A 16,853-nucleotide genomic window follows, 5' to 3' on the forward strand; every position below is an offset into this window, starting at 1 on the left:
CTTAAATTAGAATGTAAACGATGTGTCTCGCGTCATTACATAAAACTTTAAGAGTTCTAGAAAGTTGTAACTTCAGAGTCTTAGCACTGTTTCTTTCTTTCTCAAATGTCTCACCCGATGCATCTAGCCAAGCTAACTCTCACCTCCAAAGCACCATCTTTCTGCATCCATGGCGAGCATGAAAGTCCATTCAAGAAAGATGAATAATGTTCGTACACGCCCAAAAAATCTCAGAAGATATTTTGGCAATCTGACCGAGATGAATGATTATGTCATTCAATGACTGGATCGTCTGGGTTGGAAAGAATATTCAATGAGGATTCTGAAATCAATTCGATATGCATCTATATTCTGATTTAGGAAAATAAAAAAGAATCTGGTTTTGCCGATTTTTCAAGCTTTGCTAAAAAATTAAACGTTAATACTTTGATAAAAAATTAAAAATTCTTTCACGTGTTTTGTGGAAATTATCATCCTAGTCTAGGTGTAGATCTCCTTTGATCTATCTTCTGTGGAGGTGGAGTTGAAGCATCTGGTGGGATCTACTATCTTATGGTCTAAGTGGAATTTGAGTGGTAAATGCTCTCACTTTATGGTGTTTTCAGTTCCAAAAATGGTTGAGAGTTGGTTCCCTGACATGATCTCTCAGCACTGGTGCAGAGTTCCTATTGATCCTGTCATCTTCCGCTCTGAGTGAGCTTGGATTAAAATGTCATGGAGTTTTGCTCACCGTTTTTGCTTTAATTGTACTGTCTTACTTATTTGTACGGTTTTTTGTTTGCAAGAAGCCTCATTTGGGGCAGTGTTCTTCATGTATATTTTATAATTACCTCTGTTATGATTGGATCTGAATAAATCTGTTTATTTCCCTTATGAAAAAAAAAACTAGGTACGAGTTACTATGATCTTAAATGAGAAAATATTTCTTGGGGTTAGCCAGGTTTTCGAGTCCTGGATTTATGACATGGGCTCATCTGCCAACGTTTCAAATGGCAGGAAACTTGGGCCTTGGCTAAAGTTATAAAAGCTATGCCATGGATGGCATGAAGGCATGAAGTCCATGTTACAAACTGAACTGACATAAAGTACCCAACAAAAGCCCATATTGCATCATGAATTCCACAAAGGACAAGAAGATCACATTACAAACATCAATTCTTTGCCAAATGAAAAGTTTTCCCATCAAATCACACTTCTTTCTGTTCTGCTGCATGCCAAATTGTGAAATGTGGGATTTGGGAGTGAAGTTAAGATCATCCATCAATTTTAAAGCTCATGCGTTTAATTTTTATCTTCTTTTGGTGGCATTTGTCTGCTTGCCATCATCTTCCATGTTCCGACTTGCATGGATTTGTATGCACATCTCACAAGTTTCCAGCTAAGGCCAAAAGCGATATGGATTGCTTGACTGTGTGGTTAGGCAAATGCCTACCTCAATTTCGGTGCATTTTCACATGTCCCCCAACTTTTTTTGTTCGAGTCAGATGTTAAAACTCTGTTTAATTTCATGGGTTCCTTGCGTTATCTTACACTCAACGTGGTGTGTGTTTTCTTTTTTCTCTTTATGTTATGCCTACCTGAAAGTGACCATTTGTTTTCTCATCTTCTTTTTTTCTGGACGTGAACGGTTTGAATTTCACACTTCTATAAATAAAAAACAAAAACCCAAAAAGGGACGGTAGATATTCAAGACCCAGTGACCGACCTGCTTATAATAATGCATCCTCCTAGCTACTGTTATATAATATCTGCCCTTCATAAAATAAAATATCTTTGTGCTTTGGATCTATCAAGTGTGGACTATGGATGGACGGACTGCATCTGATATGATTTTGCAGAAATCGTACGCTCGCAAGTTGGCATTGTGGGGCACATCTTATAATTCCAGAAAAAGAGAGACCCAATTGTAATAACATTGAACCTTTAACGATAATGAGAGGCGAAGAACTCGTAATTCTTCTGGTTAAAAACATTTATCCGTGCATTTGAGAAACCGACTTATTATTATACAAACTTTCATTTGTTTTTTGTGTCTTATTTTTCAAATAATCTCCTCATACTAATTGGTATGTGGTAGTCATTTTCGTTCAGTACATAGCTTGCTCATTATTAAAAGATTTGATTCTTTGTAATAAGCTTAGCGACAAACAATTCCAACAAATATCAAAGGAGGAAGGTCAGTAATGAAATTTGGGTTAAAATCGAGGGCAAATATGTTGAGTGATGACCTCTCTCTCTCTCTCTCTCTCTCTCTTTCCAGTCATCAGATCTCTCTCTCTTTCTCTCACTCATTCAACTTAACGAGACAAGGAGGAGAAGAATCGCACGTGAGAATCTCCCCGAGGTTTTTCGAAAAAAGAAAATGTGGCCACGCGTCCGTCGGCAGAGATAAAGCGCCATGTCACTTACGTAGACTCGCTCTCTTTGATTTCCAGAAGAGTAACGACTGGTGACAAATCCCACGAATCACAAGAATTCGCGGACTGGCTTCAAACCAAAGCCTTCGTCTTCGACCTCCACCTTTTTGTTTCTCTCTCTTTACCCTTCATTCACTCACCACCCTCTCTCTTTCTCTTTCAAGAATCTGATCGCATATTCATTCTCTCTCTCTAAACTGCTTGAATCAATTTCCAGAGGTAGCTTCTTCAATTTCTGTTTTATTTATTCAAACAGTTTGATCAATTATTCATCGAATTTCACTGGCATTTACTGTTCCTGATTCTGGATGTTTCTGAACTAAAACGAATGGGAATGTTGCATTGCTGCTTGTTTTTCGCTTAATTTTCTACCCATTTTCCGTTTGGTTCCTGAGAAAATGCTTATAACAAAGAAGAAAAGCAGCGAAAGATATGTCGTGCACCTCTTGAGATTTTGCTTTTTTTCTTTTGCCAAAGTAAAAAGCTATAAGCTTTAAATAGATGTATTTAAATAGGGGGCGAGTTCTCAAAAATCAGAACAACGTCCAAAATAAGAAACTTGTAAAGTGATTTCCTTTTCCTTTTTCCCTTTTATTTTCCTCAGCTTTCGCGGCAACCAAACACAGAATCAGTAAAAATTACATGTTTGTGTAAGTAAAAATTACATGTTTGTGTATGTATTGTGTAAGAACTTAATTTACTTGATAATTCATGAATGCTTTTAAATGGCGTAGCTTGCTCTAATTTCTTCTCCTTCGGATGGATTCTTTGGTTTTCTTCAGAATTGAGGAGGGTATCAACGAATATGAGCAATTCGGTAGGCCATAACTTGCTCAACCAGAGCTTGCTTCAAAGCAAGATAAATTCTTCTGGTATTCCTGCTTACACATTATTTCAAGCCAAGAGTGTCCACCAAGTGGCAGCGCAGGCACGGAAGTCACCCATATCCAAGAAATTTTGTGGGAACAATTTGAACGTCCAGAAACCAAAGTTAGCCATGGGTTCACGCCGCCCTGCTACAGCCGTTCCTCGCGCTGTATTAACCACAGATCCGCCTTCCGATGTATGGAAATTTCTGTTCATATTGATCAGTTTTGAATTATAGCATTTGAGTAGTTTTCAATAATTTGTTGAATTATCCATTGGAAAACTTAGTAGAAAATAGCTTCATAATGCTAGGTTAGGGAGGTGGTGTAATGGACAATGTGTCCAGTTCCCATTTGTCCGCGTTAAGGCTTTGTTAAGAATTGAGCTTGAATGTTGGCCACTGGTTAAATTTCCAAATTCAATTCCTCCAGTGTCTCCAAATTTATACAATAAACCTTTCTTTCTTTTTTTTTCTTTTTTTCCCAGATAAGGTTCCTCCACTGAAACATTTTTAAGATAAGGTTCCTAATTCTAAATCAAGTACAATATAAATAATAAATGAAATCTTATTCAAGAGTGGACTAGAAAAATTATTTTAAAGTTGAGATTTGAATGATTATTCTGATTTGTCTGGTTTGTTGGCTTCGAATGTATTAATGTTAACTGACTTTTGCCCTGTAGCAGCAGCTTGCAGGGAAATTCAATCTTGGTGGGAATATTGAATTGCAGGTACATGTAGTGTAAGTGTTAGGTACTCAGATCAATGTTATCTATTTGGATAAGGCTTTGTTGAGTTCAGCTGAGCCAAGATATGCCACAAGGGACTATACTTACAGAAGCCATACCTAAATGGGCAGGTTTATGTGAATGCATCGTCTCCAGGGTCTGCCACTCAAGTAGACATTCGGGTAACATACAGCGGTCACTCTTTGACTCTTCACTGGGGTGGGATACAAGATAGAAAAGAGTAAGTTTCCCTGTAATTGCTTCTTTAGTTGAGTCAGATACTCAAGTGTCTACCTTATAATCTGAGATGTCTTCTTTCCTTTTTGTCATTTTCTATTTTCAGAAAGTGGGTGCTTCCTTCTCGGCGCCCAGATGGGACCAAAGTATATAAGAACAAAGCTCTCAGAACTCCTTTTCAAAAAGTAAGGTTTTAAAGCAGCTCAAATATCGTATTTGTTTATTCCTGTGCTAACTGAAGATTTATTTGTCTTTCAATTGATTTTTTTCTAGTCTGGCTCCATTTCCTTGCTCAAAATTGAGATTGATGATCCTGCAATACAAGCAATCGAGTTTCTTATAGTTGATGAAAGCCAGAACAGATGGTAGGCTTTCATTTGTTCTGTTTTTTCTTGGCCTAGTAACTTTGATGTAAACGGGATGAAGAGTTCCTTAATCTTCTTTGGCAGGTTTAAGAACAATGGTGATAACTTTCATGTTAAGTTACCTGCGAAAGAGAAGCTGATATCCAATGCTTCAGTTCCTGAAGAACTTGTACAAATTCAAGCATATTTGAGATGGGAAAGAAAGGGTAAACAGATGTATACACCAGAGCAAGAAAAGGCATGTGAATTGTGCTCTAATTTTACAAATATCCTATTGTCATCGTTACTGGATCTCCAACTGTAATTCTTTTTCTCCTTTTGCTTACTACTTCCCACGAGGAGAAAGAAACACCAGAGCAAGAGAAGGCATGTAAAATGTGCCATCTAAGTTTACAAATTTCCTGTCATCATTGTTACTGCATCTCCAACTGTAATTCTTTCTTTCCTTATAATTTTTTACTGCCCATGGAGAGAGAAATCTAGTTGCGTTAGGATTTCTCTGTGTTGCAGAATCTCATCCATCCCCATCCTTATACCATGGTGCTCATCTGTAATGCATCTCTTACAGAATAAGGACTGGTTAAAGTCTGGCTAATGAAAATTCATTAGTCATTTAGCTTCCTTATAGAACATTTGACAAGAGAAACTTGCGAAGTTGATTTAAAGACTTTTTATGCTATTTTGGTTTGCTTTTAATGAATATTTACTGTTTATAGGTGGAGTACGAAGCAGCCCGAAGTGAGCTATTGGAGGAAGTAGCTAGGGGTACTTCCATACAAGATCTCCAAGCAAGGCTGACTAAGAAAAATGATGGTGGTAAAATTGAAGAACCATCTCTTTCTGAGACAAAGAGGATTCCTGAGGATCTTGTACAAATACAATCTTATATACGCTGGGAGAAAGCTGGGAAACCCAACTACTCCCCAGAAGAGCAACATGTAAATTCCAAATCTCCTTTGAGCTTCTTGGTTCTTGTTTCTATTTTCCCCCTCATTTTCCTTTTAGGTATCTTTTTAGGTATCTCCTTTCAAGCAAATGGAGACTAACTACTTGCTTCCTTGGTGTGATCAATGAGTTGTATCTCCCGTTTTTGCTGAGTTGGTCTTCATTGGTGTGATTTTCTGAAAACAGAGGGAATTTGAGGAAGCAAGACAGGAGTTGCAGAGGGAACTAGAAAAAGGTGCCTCTCTTGATGAGATACGGAAGAAGATTACCAAAGGAGAGATACAAACAAAGGTTGCAAAGAAATTTGAGAGTAAACAGGTTTTTAGAACCGACAGAATACAGCGCAAGAAGAGGGACTTTATGCAGATTATCAATAAACATGCTGCTAAAATTGTAGATGAAGCTAAAATTGTAGATAAAGAACATTCAGTCAAACCAAAACCTTTGACAGCAGTTGAGCTTTTCGCCAAGGCAAAGGAAGAACAAGATGTTGGTTCTGTTCTGAGGAAATATACTTTCGGGCTCAATGATAAGGACCTCCTGGTGAGACAATTATGCGCATTGATTCTTGGTTCTTCTTGTTTTTTTTTGTTTTTTTTGGTTTTTTTTCTGCAAGGCAATTTTCCTGTGGGGACTAAACTAATTTTTAGAATCCTGAAACATTTATAAGGTACTTGTAACCAAGCCTGCTGGAAAGACAAAGGTTCATCTTGCAACAGATTTCAAAGAACCACTTACCCTTCACTGGGCTTTATCAAAAAACAAGGCTGGAGAGTGGTCGGTAATATTTTTAAATCTGTTAATTAAAAATATGGTCTTCACGGATATCTTAAATATTTTCGTTCTTTCACATTTCTCTTTTTAATTTTCCATGCATTGCTTGTTAATCACAGAGCATGAAAGAGTTAAGTAAGCTATATTGTCATTTTCAGGAACCACCTCCAAATGCACTTCCCCAGGGTTCAGTTTCTCTAAAGGGGGCCGCTGAAACACAATTTCAAAGTTCTGCTGACTCTACTTATGAGGTATGCAAGGGAAATATGAATTGGTCCATGGGCCTTGGTACTTTAGACTAGTAAATATGTTTCTGTAGAAAATTGTCTTGATATATTGCCAGTAACTTTACAGGTTCAATCTTTAGAAATAGAAATCGAAGTGGAGAGTTTCAAAGGAATGCCATTCGTTCTTTGTTCTGCTGGAAATTGGATTAAGAATCAAGGCTCGGATTTCTATGTTGACTTTGGTGTTGAACGCAAGAAAGTTCAGAAGGTTGCTCCTTGTTTTGGGTCATAATGTCTATTTCTATGAGGGCCTTATCTAGATTCTACTCCAGGTTCCTTTACCTTACAATTTTAATCACTGAACTTTTCCCATTCAAGGATGCTGGTGATGGCAAAGGTACTGCGAAGGGTTTGTTGGATAAAATAGCAGAGCAGGAGAGTGAGGCACAGAAGTCCTTTATGCATCGGTCAGTAATCACTTTGGAATTAGATAAAATATAGATTCATTGACTTTGGTATTTCTTATTCCATTTTATGCCATTCTACTTTATTTGTCCCCCAATATATTAAGTGTAAATGAATGCTCTAATTGGAGAAAGTTATGGGTGCTCTAATTGGTTCATTTCGTTTTCTTTTCTGAATCTCATATTTTCCTTTTCTCAGATTTAACATTGCAGCAGACTTAATCAATCAAGCAAAAGATTCTGGTGAATTAGGTCTTGCAGGTATTTTGGTGTGGATGAGATTTATGGCTATGAGGCAGCTCATTTGGAATAAAAATTACAATGTGAAACCACGGTACAATTCTTTTGATCTCTAGAGTATGCTTTTTTAATACTTTCTTTTTGGGGAATATGGACATGGAGATATGTGGATATCATCTTATATGGCTCCCATGTATGATTAGTTACAAGGACCAAGTCTAGTTTCCATGACTTCTGTTTCTCTGCACATCTCACTTCTCCTAAAATGTCAAACCCAGGTCTTCCTTTAAACCCATCAGTATTCTTATTTTCCTCGTGGTGCAGTGAGATTAGTAAAGCACAGAACAGGCTCACAGACTTGCTCCAGAGTGTTTATGCAAGTCATCCGCAGTATCGAGAACTTCTACGTATGATTATGTCTACTGTTGGCCGTGGAGGAGAAGGGGATGTGGGACAGCGAATTCGAGATGAGATCCTTGTCATCCAGGTGGAGATTATTATTTATACTTTCCTTCATGTGGTCCAATATTCACTTCCCTCATTTCTGGACAAGTTTCAGATTTAATGTAATTTATTGAATGATGTCAGAGAAACAATGAGTGCAAGGGCGGAATGATGGAGGAATGGCATCAAAAGTTGCATAATAACACTAGTCCAGATGATGTTGTTATTTGTCAGGTATTGGAGTCACAGCTTGTTAGGGTCTATTCAGTGGGTTTTTTTTTTTAAATTTTTTTAAAAAAATTGTCATTAACATTGTCACTTGTCATTGCAGGCATTATTGGATTACATAAAAAATGACTTTGATATTGGTGTTTACTGGAAAACATTGAATGATAATGGAATCACAAAAGAACGTCTTCTAAGCTATGATCGGGCAATCCATAATGAACCCAATTTCAGGAGAGATCAGAAAGAGGGTCTTCTGCGGGATCTGGGGCACTACATGAGAACTTTGAAGGTTGGATTCCTAAACCTTTGAGGTCTAAGTTTTATGTTTGACTAGTTTTTTATTATTATTATAAACATCTGCATCACATAAATTTGCACGTTTTATGGCATCCATCGTGAAGAGTTTGTCATCTTGTACGTGGTATGGTACAGTGGTACTACACCTATTCTTTCAGTTGTTTCTTCCTGTAAAATAGATGATATCCATATCACTGGAGGAATTTCATGATACATATTTCTTCCTTCTTTTATGATGAAAAGAGGTTTTGTGCAAATTTGTTTTCTGATTATGTGGACTTCTTTTGACCCGTATTGCCTGTTGTGCATTATGTTGTAGCTTTCTTTTCTACCGATATTGACTGATCAATCTTTACATGCAGGCAGTTCATTCAGGTGCAGATCTTGAGTCTGCCATTCAAAATTGTATGGGCTACAAATCCGAGGTAATATCAATAGTTAATTGGAGTAGCTCAACATAATGCACTGTTACTTGTTAGCAATAATAGGACCTTGACTTCTTTCCAGGGTCAAGGATTCATGGTTGGAGTAAAAATAAACCCTATATCTGGCTTGCCATCTGAGTTTCCAGTAATGTTCTCAACCTCATTTCAATTTCTTATGATGGGTGAACTAAATGAGATAACTAATAAGATTTTGCATCTTGACATTTATCCAGGACCTCCTGCGATTTGTACTAGAACATGTTGAAGACAGAAATGTGGAAGTCCTTATTGAGGTTTGTGAAATTTTGATATAGGCATTTATTTTTCCAGTCATTCTCTTACGCTCTAACTCTGATTTTCAATGTTAAAAAAAAATAATAATTCAGGGTTTGCTCGAGGCTCGACAGACACTTTGGCCATTGCTCTCTAAGCCTCATGATCGTCTGAGGGATCTTTTATTTTTGGACATTGCCCTTGATTCTACCGTTAGGACCGCTATTGAAAGGGGATATGAAGAACTGAACAATGCTGGGCCAGAGGTAATTCCTATCTCTAAGAAAATATCTATATGTCTCAGAACCAATCTCGGTTTACTTTTTCTCCTTTTTCTTCTTCACCAATGTTGCATCAGTTTTGAGTCTAATACGATCAGTTGCAATGATAAACTAGAAAATATATGTTTTGATCGGCTGATTTATGCATTATGCAGAAAATTATGTACTTCATCTCTTTGGTTCTAGAAAACCTGGCACTATCGTCAGATGATAATGAGGACCTTGTTTACTGTTTGAAGGTAAATATCTAATCATAAATTTAACACTTATTCTTTTTCCAGTTGCTTCATGCAGACGGGTTTTGTAATAAGGATTATTAAACCTATGTTTGGATATGAAATTCTTTTTCTTTTCTTTTATAAGAATTCAAGTCAATTGGAAGAATAGGATAAGAGTAGGGGACTTCTTCTTTTAGTTTTCATTTCCAAGATGCTGGCTAAATATTGCAGTACCACTGGTTGTTTTGGGTCAGTGGGTAATATTCTACTTCAAACCCATTACCTTTGTGTTTGTCTTCAGGAGGCATAAAGATAGCCTATACATGTACTTCCTGGTGCTAATAAAGTGTAAAATGTCTACAAAATTACAAATTTTTTTCTTATTTCTTACAGTATAGTGTTTTGATTTCTTTCGTTTCTTATGAAGGGATGGGATCATGCTATAAACATGTTAAAAAGTAACAGTGATGACTGGGCATTATATGCAAAATCAATCCTAGACAGAACCCGCCTTGCACTTGCAAACAAGGCAGAATCGTATCTCAGTGTTTTACAGCCATCAGCAGAGTACCTTGGATCACGGCTTGGAGTGGACCAATCGGCTGTAAGTATTATCTGTCTTCAAAACTAAAGCATTTTGTTTCTTATATGTATCATATAGCTTCCTTGTTTCTGTGCTCATAGTTATTTCTTGCAGGTGAACATTTTTACTGAAGAAATTATCCGTGCTGGATCAGCTGCCTCTTTGTCCTCACTCCTTAATCGACTTGATCCAGTTCTTCGAAAGACTGCTCATCTGGGAAGGTTGATTGTACTTTGTTTAGCCTATCATATCATGTTTAATCTCAAATAGTTAGAGAGATTGAATGGTAATATAAAGGAATAAATGCACTCTGATGTGTTATAAAACTAAGAAGATTTAACATCACAATTATTTGACATATATCACTTACATGCCGTGATAATTTTCTGATGTTACTTTGGTTAACCTGGACAGTTGGCAGGTTATTAGCCCACTGGAAGTGGTTGGATATGTGGTCGTTGTGGATGAATTACTCACTGTTCAGAATAAAGTTTACAGCAAGCCCACAATTTTGGTGGCAAAAAGTGTAAAAGGTGAGGAAGAAATTCCAGATGGTACTGTTGCTGTGCTGACACCTGATATGCCAGACGTCCTATCTCATGTCTCTGTCCGAGCAAGAAATAGCAAGGTAATCACTCATCAATCATAATTTTCTTTCCATAATAGTTGACATGTTTGGTAAAATAACCAACTTTTTATTTGCAGGTTTGTTTTGCAACATGCTTTGACCCCAATATTCTGGCTGACCTCCAAGCTAGTGAAGGGAAGTTACTACGTATAAAGCCAACACCTGCTGATATAACTTATAGGTACTTTTTTTTCTCTGTGGCTTGACCTTGAAAAATGTTCATATGTTATCTCTTATTATGTGCTGACAAAATGGTTTCAGGTGCCACTCGATAAAAGTTTTAATGCATTATAATTTCCATTATTGAATGACTTGTCTCTCAAATACATTATTTACTTTCTTTTCATGTATAATTTCAGTGAGGTTAATGAGGCTGAGCTAGAAGATGCAAGTTCAACTCATTCAACAGAAGACACTCCATCTCTGACATTGGTCAGGAAACAATTTACTGGTAGATATGCCATATCATCTGATGAGTTCACAAGTGAAATGGTAAGCTTGAATTTGTTTTTCAACTTACAGCTATGGAGTTATTTTCTGTTTCCTTCATTTTTTGTTTTTCACTATTGACTGGGTTTTAATCCCTTTATAAAAAAGACAAATTCTTAGACTATGCAATTTCCTAATTTTTGATATTTTGTATGATTTCTGTGGTGATGGCAGGTTGGAGCTAAATCACGTAATATTTCTTATATAAAAGGAAAACTGCCGTCTTGGATTGGAATTCCTACATCAGTTGCCCTACCATTTGGAGTATTTGAGAAGGTTCTTTCAGAAGATTCAAATAAGGTTTTCCTCACCTCAAATCTTATAATGTCGGGTATCTTTGTTGGAATTTTCATTGTAACTCAATTGTTGTCTCTTGATTACAATCGAATTTACTACGGAAGGGGTTCCAGATTGTGAAGATGAGTTTACTTGATACTGAAATTAATGTCTAACAATTTATGAGGTGGAACTCTGTTACTCTTCAAAAAATTTACTGAACGTAGTGATGGAAATGCAATATGTGATGTAGCTTCAGTACTGTATGGTTGATATAGAAAGGAATTTTTTTATTCGTCAATTGAAAAAGGAAAAAACAAGAAGCAGCGTTTAAGGAAGCCACGTGACTAAGATGTTACTCAATCACCCAGATCAATTATATAAGATATATAAACTTAAAATGAATTTGGTTACTTGTGTTCTGCATTGTTCTTGTCTAATGTTATAATAACACTACCTTACGAGGACAAACGAGGGTTCCATTCCATCTGCTTGCAATCCATTATATATTTAGTCAAGTTTCATATTTATTGTATAATGCTCTAGTCTGACTCTCTCATGTCTGTTTACTTTATAGGCAGTGGCTGTAAAGTTGGGAATTCTAAAGAAAAAGTTAAAAGACGAAGATTTTGATTCGCTTAGGGAGATTCGGGAGACTGTTTTACAGCTGACGGCACCACCCCAGTTGGTATGGTTTTGCTACTAGCAGGTTTAAAGGTTTTATTTTTTGTCAAAACAACTCATAATAGGTTGCAAAGCATGCAATTTCCATTCCATAGTCTACAATCACATGAACTCTGCAGGGGTATTCCAATCTCTAAAGTGTTATGTATGGCATCCCATCACCCGTTTTCCAACATAAATTGTTAAAAAAGCAGAGTAAAAATGACATTTCTGATTGGTGACCAAGCAAGAAATTTCATATTTCTATATATGGTTTTGTAGACCTTTCCTCTACACTCATAAACTAAAATTCAAGTGTGAATTACAGGTTTGCTTCTTTTGTTATCTTGATATAACATAAAATCCAGTGTTGCTAGGTATAAGGGAAATTAACTCTACGGAGCCTCCAGGCAGAATGATACAGTTTAAGTGAACGATACTAGCTTATGTGGCAAGTTATTTTCAGGTCCAAGAGCTGAGGACTAAGATGCAAAGTTCAGGAATGCCTTGGCCTGGTGATGAAGGTGAACAACGGTGGGAACAAGCATGGATGGCTATAAAAAAGGTAAGACTGCTTTGCTAACATTGTGAGTTGCCAGTAGAGCTTGGAATTTAACCATCCCTAATTTTATTGTTGGGGAAATAGTACCTTTAAGTAGTAATATATATGGGCCAGCCACCATTGTGAGTGGACTCTCTGCTGTTCTCTAGTTCCCTTTGCTTATCACAAATTACATAACATGATATCCGAGTTCAAGTTGTCTGCTAAACTATGCTGATCAAATTGTTCTATCCAAAATTTTCTGATATTCTGGGGCATGTTCATCTGTTACAATCCAGGTCTGGGCTTCAAAGTGGAATGAGAGAGCATACTTCAGCACAAGAAAAGTGAAATTAGATCATGATTATCTCTGCATGGCTGTCCTTGTTCAAGAAATCATAAATGCTGACTATGCATTCGTTATTCACACGACTAACCCATCGTCAGGAGACTCATCAGAGATATATGCTGAGGTATTTGGTGGTTTTAAAGCAAGAAATATTTTCAACTAGTATCAGTGCATTGATTTGGGTCGTTTTTTCTGTGATAGGTTGTTAAGGGACTTGGTGAAACCCTGGTTGGAGCTTATCCTGGACGGGCTCTAAGTTTTATTAGCAAAAAGAATGATCTGGACTCTCCTCAGGTAATACATTTTTGTGCATCTCTCACCAAAAGTGACATAAGAGTCCATGGAGGGCAATGAATTGTGTTGGTAGTTTCTAGAGTGATGACGACTTGGTTATAGGCTTTCACAGACCCTACTAATCCTATCACAACCATGTAATTGGGGAATATGCATATTTTTTTCTTGGACCTGCCATTGTTTGCACTCATGAGTACGTGGACATTTTCAGGTGTTGGGTTACCCTAGCAAACCCGTTGGCCTCTTTATAAGACGATCCATAATCTTTCGATCTGATTCCAATGGTGAAGATCTTGAAGGTTATGCAGGTGCAGGCCTTTATGACAGGTAGATTCCCACACAACTCTCCCGGGCAATAAGCTTCCATCAATAGATGCTCAACTAATTGTAAACTAGTCGATACACTCAGCCAGATTCATTGTCGGGCATTTTATGTTTGCATAGATAATGTATGCACTTTAGAATTCAATTAAATCTGTCTTTAAAAAAAAAAAATTCTAATATCATTGCATGCTATTGACAGTGTTCCTATGGATGAGGAAGAGAAAGTTATGCTTGACTATTCATCTGACCCACTGATGGTTGACGGAAACTTTCGCAAGTCAATCCTCTCTAGCATTGCTCGTGCCGGAAGTGCAATTGAGGAGCTGTATGGGTCTCCACAAGACATTGAAGGTGTGATCAGGGATGGGAAACTCTATGTTGTCCAGACAAGACCCCAAATGTGATCTATTTTTGTATCAAATTCTTTATAGGATTTGTGCGATAAACATTGTTTAGTGTAGAAGGAAAAAAAATAAAAAAAGAATTTTGAAACAAATAATGAGGAGGACATGCCCCTGGCAATATGAACAATTTATACGATTGTGTTTACTTGAAGTAATATATAAAGGTTTATTATATATAATAGCATAATATATACATGAAAGATGTCATCTCTATTTATTTCAAATATCAACATCTCTTGCTTTGCTAATTGCTGCGAGAAATTATAAAATAGCCAGATCAACATGCATGTCTGTGTGTCTCTCAGCAGTCGGAAGTAAATCCAGAGAGATCCATCCACACTTCATTTAAGCGCCCAGAAAGGTGATATGAAGCGTTGTACTGGGCAATCGCATAGGAGCTCTTGTCCTCCAAAATTGCAGGCTTTCCATTAAAGTGCTTATTTAGGCTGTTCACAAGAGTTTCAAATTCTTTATGAACATGGTCATCCTTGGCAAACCCTGTAAACTTTCTGACTGCTATGCAATGACTTCTCCACTTATCAAACTGCAGATTCAGATCACTGGAGGGCTGTGGAGGTGTTCTTTCATATTTGGCAGGCAGATACAGCCTTACATAATATTCTGCTGGCCCATGCACTGATGGGACAATGCTTGTTAACACAGGGGCAGTCATGGTAATTTCTGAAGTGTTAAGGTTAGCTCCATGAATGTACTGATACAACCTGATCAAATTCAAATCATATTCATCCAAAAAATTTATAATAAAAAAACAATTTGAGAAAAATGAATAATGAAGTGTTGGTAAATTAACCTGTGAAAGCCATCTTTGGTGGCTTTCTCAAAGGAGGTTGTTTCTCTGACAAGAGCAGACATCCATGAGGATTCTCTGTACTGTCTGAGCTCAAAATCTGATTCTGAGTGCACCACCTTGTACTGAGGTGATTCAATAGCCTGACCAGAGAGTACAAGTTTACAACTGTAAAGGTAACAACACATTACTATCAAGATTAACAATAGCCTCTCCATTTTGTGAAGTGTGTGAGGCCCTGTGCTCTGTCCCCGAGGGGGCCTCTGGCTTTATAAGCAGCAAAGCAGGACAGGTTTCATGTTGTGATTTGTGTTGAGACTTTAGAATTGCTTCAATAATTTAACTCGTCACCTATTGCCAATTAATTTTGAATTGGATGCTCGTATATGCACACATGTTTTTAGTGGCTCTAGTTCCCACCATCTTTCCTTTTGCCGTTCACCACTCGTAAAACATGAACCAAAACCAAATGATGTTTGCCACTTCACTGTACTATTACATAGAATAATTTGACCACTAACAAAAATAGTTTGGAAGCAAAAGGGTATCTCTCTCAGTCACCCCTCACCACTACTGATTAGAGCCTTACCAACGCCCAAAAGTGTCTATGGAATCTTGAGTGGAACAAATATAAGACAGAATACTGATCAGCGACAATCAAAACTTGGTTATTTATCTTCCAATGAGTTCCTTCGAGTCAAATATTTATTCCACATTGCGTATCATGATTTATTAAATTATCTTTCTTAGTGGACTGGAATCGGTAATTGCCGGATGGAAAGGAATCTCTTTTATAAAAGCTTAACATTTAATATGCATTTTAACCCATGCTCAAACACAAACACTCCACAGCAGGAACATAATCTATGCATTGTATCATATCACAACCCTCCTTCAAAGTTAGGTTTGCAATTCGGCAAATAAGCCCACTTTCTTTCAAGTTGGGTTGGGCTAACATTTGGGTCCAAATCAAGGTAATGGTCATCACTTGCCTTGAGTTTATAAATTTGGGCCGAAACAATCAATTAAACTAAGAGCCTACTAAATGCACCCAAAAGATTTAATAAGTGCACTCAATTTCAAAGTTTTGGGTACATTAAACACTCTGGACGGTGAATCCATCCCGTTGCACTCAAGTTCATCCCCCTCCCGTAGATTAGAAAAATTTAGACTATCACACGTATTCAATAATAATAATAATAAACCCTCTAAATTGTCATGAATGTTATTTTGAGACATTTTCACTTTTACCACACTCTCACTGACTGAACAAACATATGTTTGCTCTGGGCTATTTTCCGCGGATCCAATCATACAACACAAAAGTGCAGAGTTCAAAATAGTTCGTATTTGCTACAAACCCTAAAGCTCTTCTGTGCAGGCTGGCTGCATAGATGGGCCACGGCCATGTAACAGCCAGCAAGATCATGATCAAACTACATGTGCAGTGCAGGGTGAATCAAGACATATGATTGATCATGATCCTCGTGTTCTCTCCTTAGCAAGCAATGCCAAGAGACTCCCCTTAAGATTATGTACTTGGTTCCAGCAACACAATCATGATGTGTTTTATGGCCCATGATATGATGGCCAAAGCATGCCCTCCAACCCAAAAAAATAAAAATAAAAAAAAGGGAGTTGGTAGAGAAGAAACATTCTTTTTCTAACAGTCTCTGTGTGGGCATGCAGTCGGCGACATTGTTCATCAATGGCTTCTTCTATGTTCGTTTGCGCATTAAGTTTTTTTTTTTTTTTTTTTTTAAAGGATTAACTTCTTCTTGTTGTATATATCTTGGAAAGCTGGCCAAACTTGTTAGACAAAATCATTGCTTAACACTACTGTTCCACGCTTGGCAAAGCCTTTTCAATCTTCTCTTTTCCCACTTTCAAGAGCTTTTTTTGCATTTAAAATACTATCCTATCTACACACACACACACACACCTACCCTACCCTTTGAGGCAAGGCAAGGCAAGAGTATCAATCTACAGTATTAATTCCAAGATAGATAAATGCACATTTGCATAAAAAACAATCACTTCTCCTTCAAAAACAGAAAAAAGAAATG

General features: G+C 37.2%; 2 protein-coding genes across 6 annotated transcripts; one reads left to right on the forward strand and one right to left on the reverse strand.

Annotated features, from left to right (window-relative positions):
* Positions 1-2,308: 2,308 nt before the first annotated feature.
* Positions 2,309-14,158, forward strand: SEX1 (Pyruvate phosphate dikinase, PEP/pyruvate binding domain-containing protein). Of its 5 annotated transcripts, XM_089046984.1 has the most exons (35): positions 2,539-2,636; positions 3,022-3,067; positions 3,200-3,480; positions 3,966-4,013; positions 4,142-4,251; positions 4,354-4,432; positions 4,521-4,612; positions 4,697-4,850; positions 5,329-5,550; positions 5,744-6,100; positions 6,228-6,338; positions 6,490-6,582; positions 6,686-6,826; positions 6,937-7,025; positions 7,222-7,356; positions 7,587-7,749; positions 7,851-7,940; positions 8,038-8,223; positions 8,594-8,656; positions 8,739-8,801; positions 8,890-8,949; positions 9,043-9,195; positions 9,366-9,449; positions 9,856-10,032; positions 10,126-10,232; positions 10,426-10,639; positions 10,717-10,820; positions 10,999-11,131; positions 11,303-11,428; positions 11,982-12,092; positions 12,534-12,632; positions 12,908-13,081; positions 13,159-13,251; positions 13,463-13,578; positions 13,775-14,158. In XM_089046984.1, exons 3-35 carry the CDS (start codon positions 3,223-3,225, stop codon positions 13,977-13,979), a joined length of 4,410 nt encoding a protein of 1,469 aa, XP_088903110.1. In that variant the 5' UTR covers positions 2,539-2,636; positions 3,022-3,067; positions 3,200-3,222; the 3' UTR covers positions 13,980-14,158. The 5 variants fall into 5 exon arrangements, with proteins under 5 accessions (XP_088903109.1, XP_088903113.1, XP_088903111.1 ...); XM_089046983.1 differs by lacking the exon at positions 3,022-3,067 and having other exon boundaries at positions 2,309-2,636; XM_089046985.1 differs by lacking the exon at positions 3,022-3,067 and having other exon boundaries at positions 2,328-2,636; positions 3,969-4,013.
* LOC103343602 (uncharacterized) lies at positions 14,116-15,096 on the reverse strand. The gene is made up of 2 exons (XM_008247256.3): positions 14,791-15,096; positions 14,116-14,701 (listed from the first exon to the last, which is right to left on the reverse strand). Exons 1-2 carry the CDS (start codon positions 15,003-15,005, stop codon positions 14,281-14,283), a joined length of 636 nt encoding a protein of 211 aa, XP_008245478.2. The 5' UTR covers positions 15,006-15,096; the 3' UTR covers positions 14,116-14,280.
* Between the last annotated feature and the right edge of the window lie 1,757 nt (positions 15,097-16,853).

This window comes from Prunus mume, linkage group LG2 (genome assembly GCF_029339155.1).
Source record: "Prunus mume cultivar Tortuosa linkage group LG2, ASM2933915v1, whole genome shotgun sequence".
In the NCBI taxonomy this organism is placed as follows: Eukaryota; Viridiplantae; Streptophyta; class Magnoliopsida; order Rosales; family Rosaceae; genus Prunus; species Prunus mume.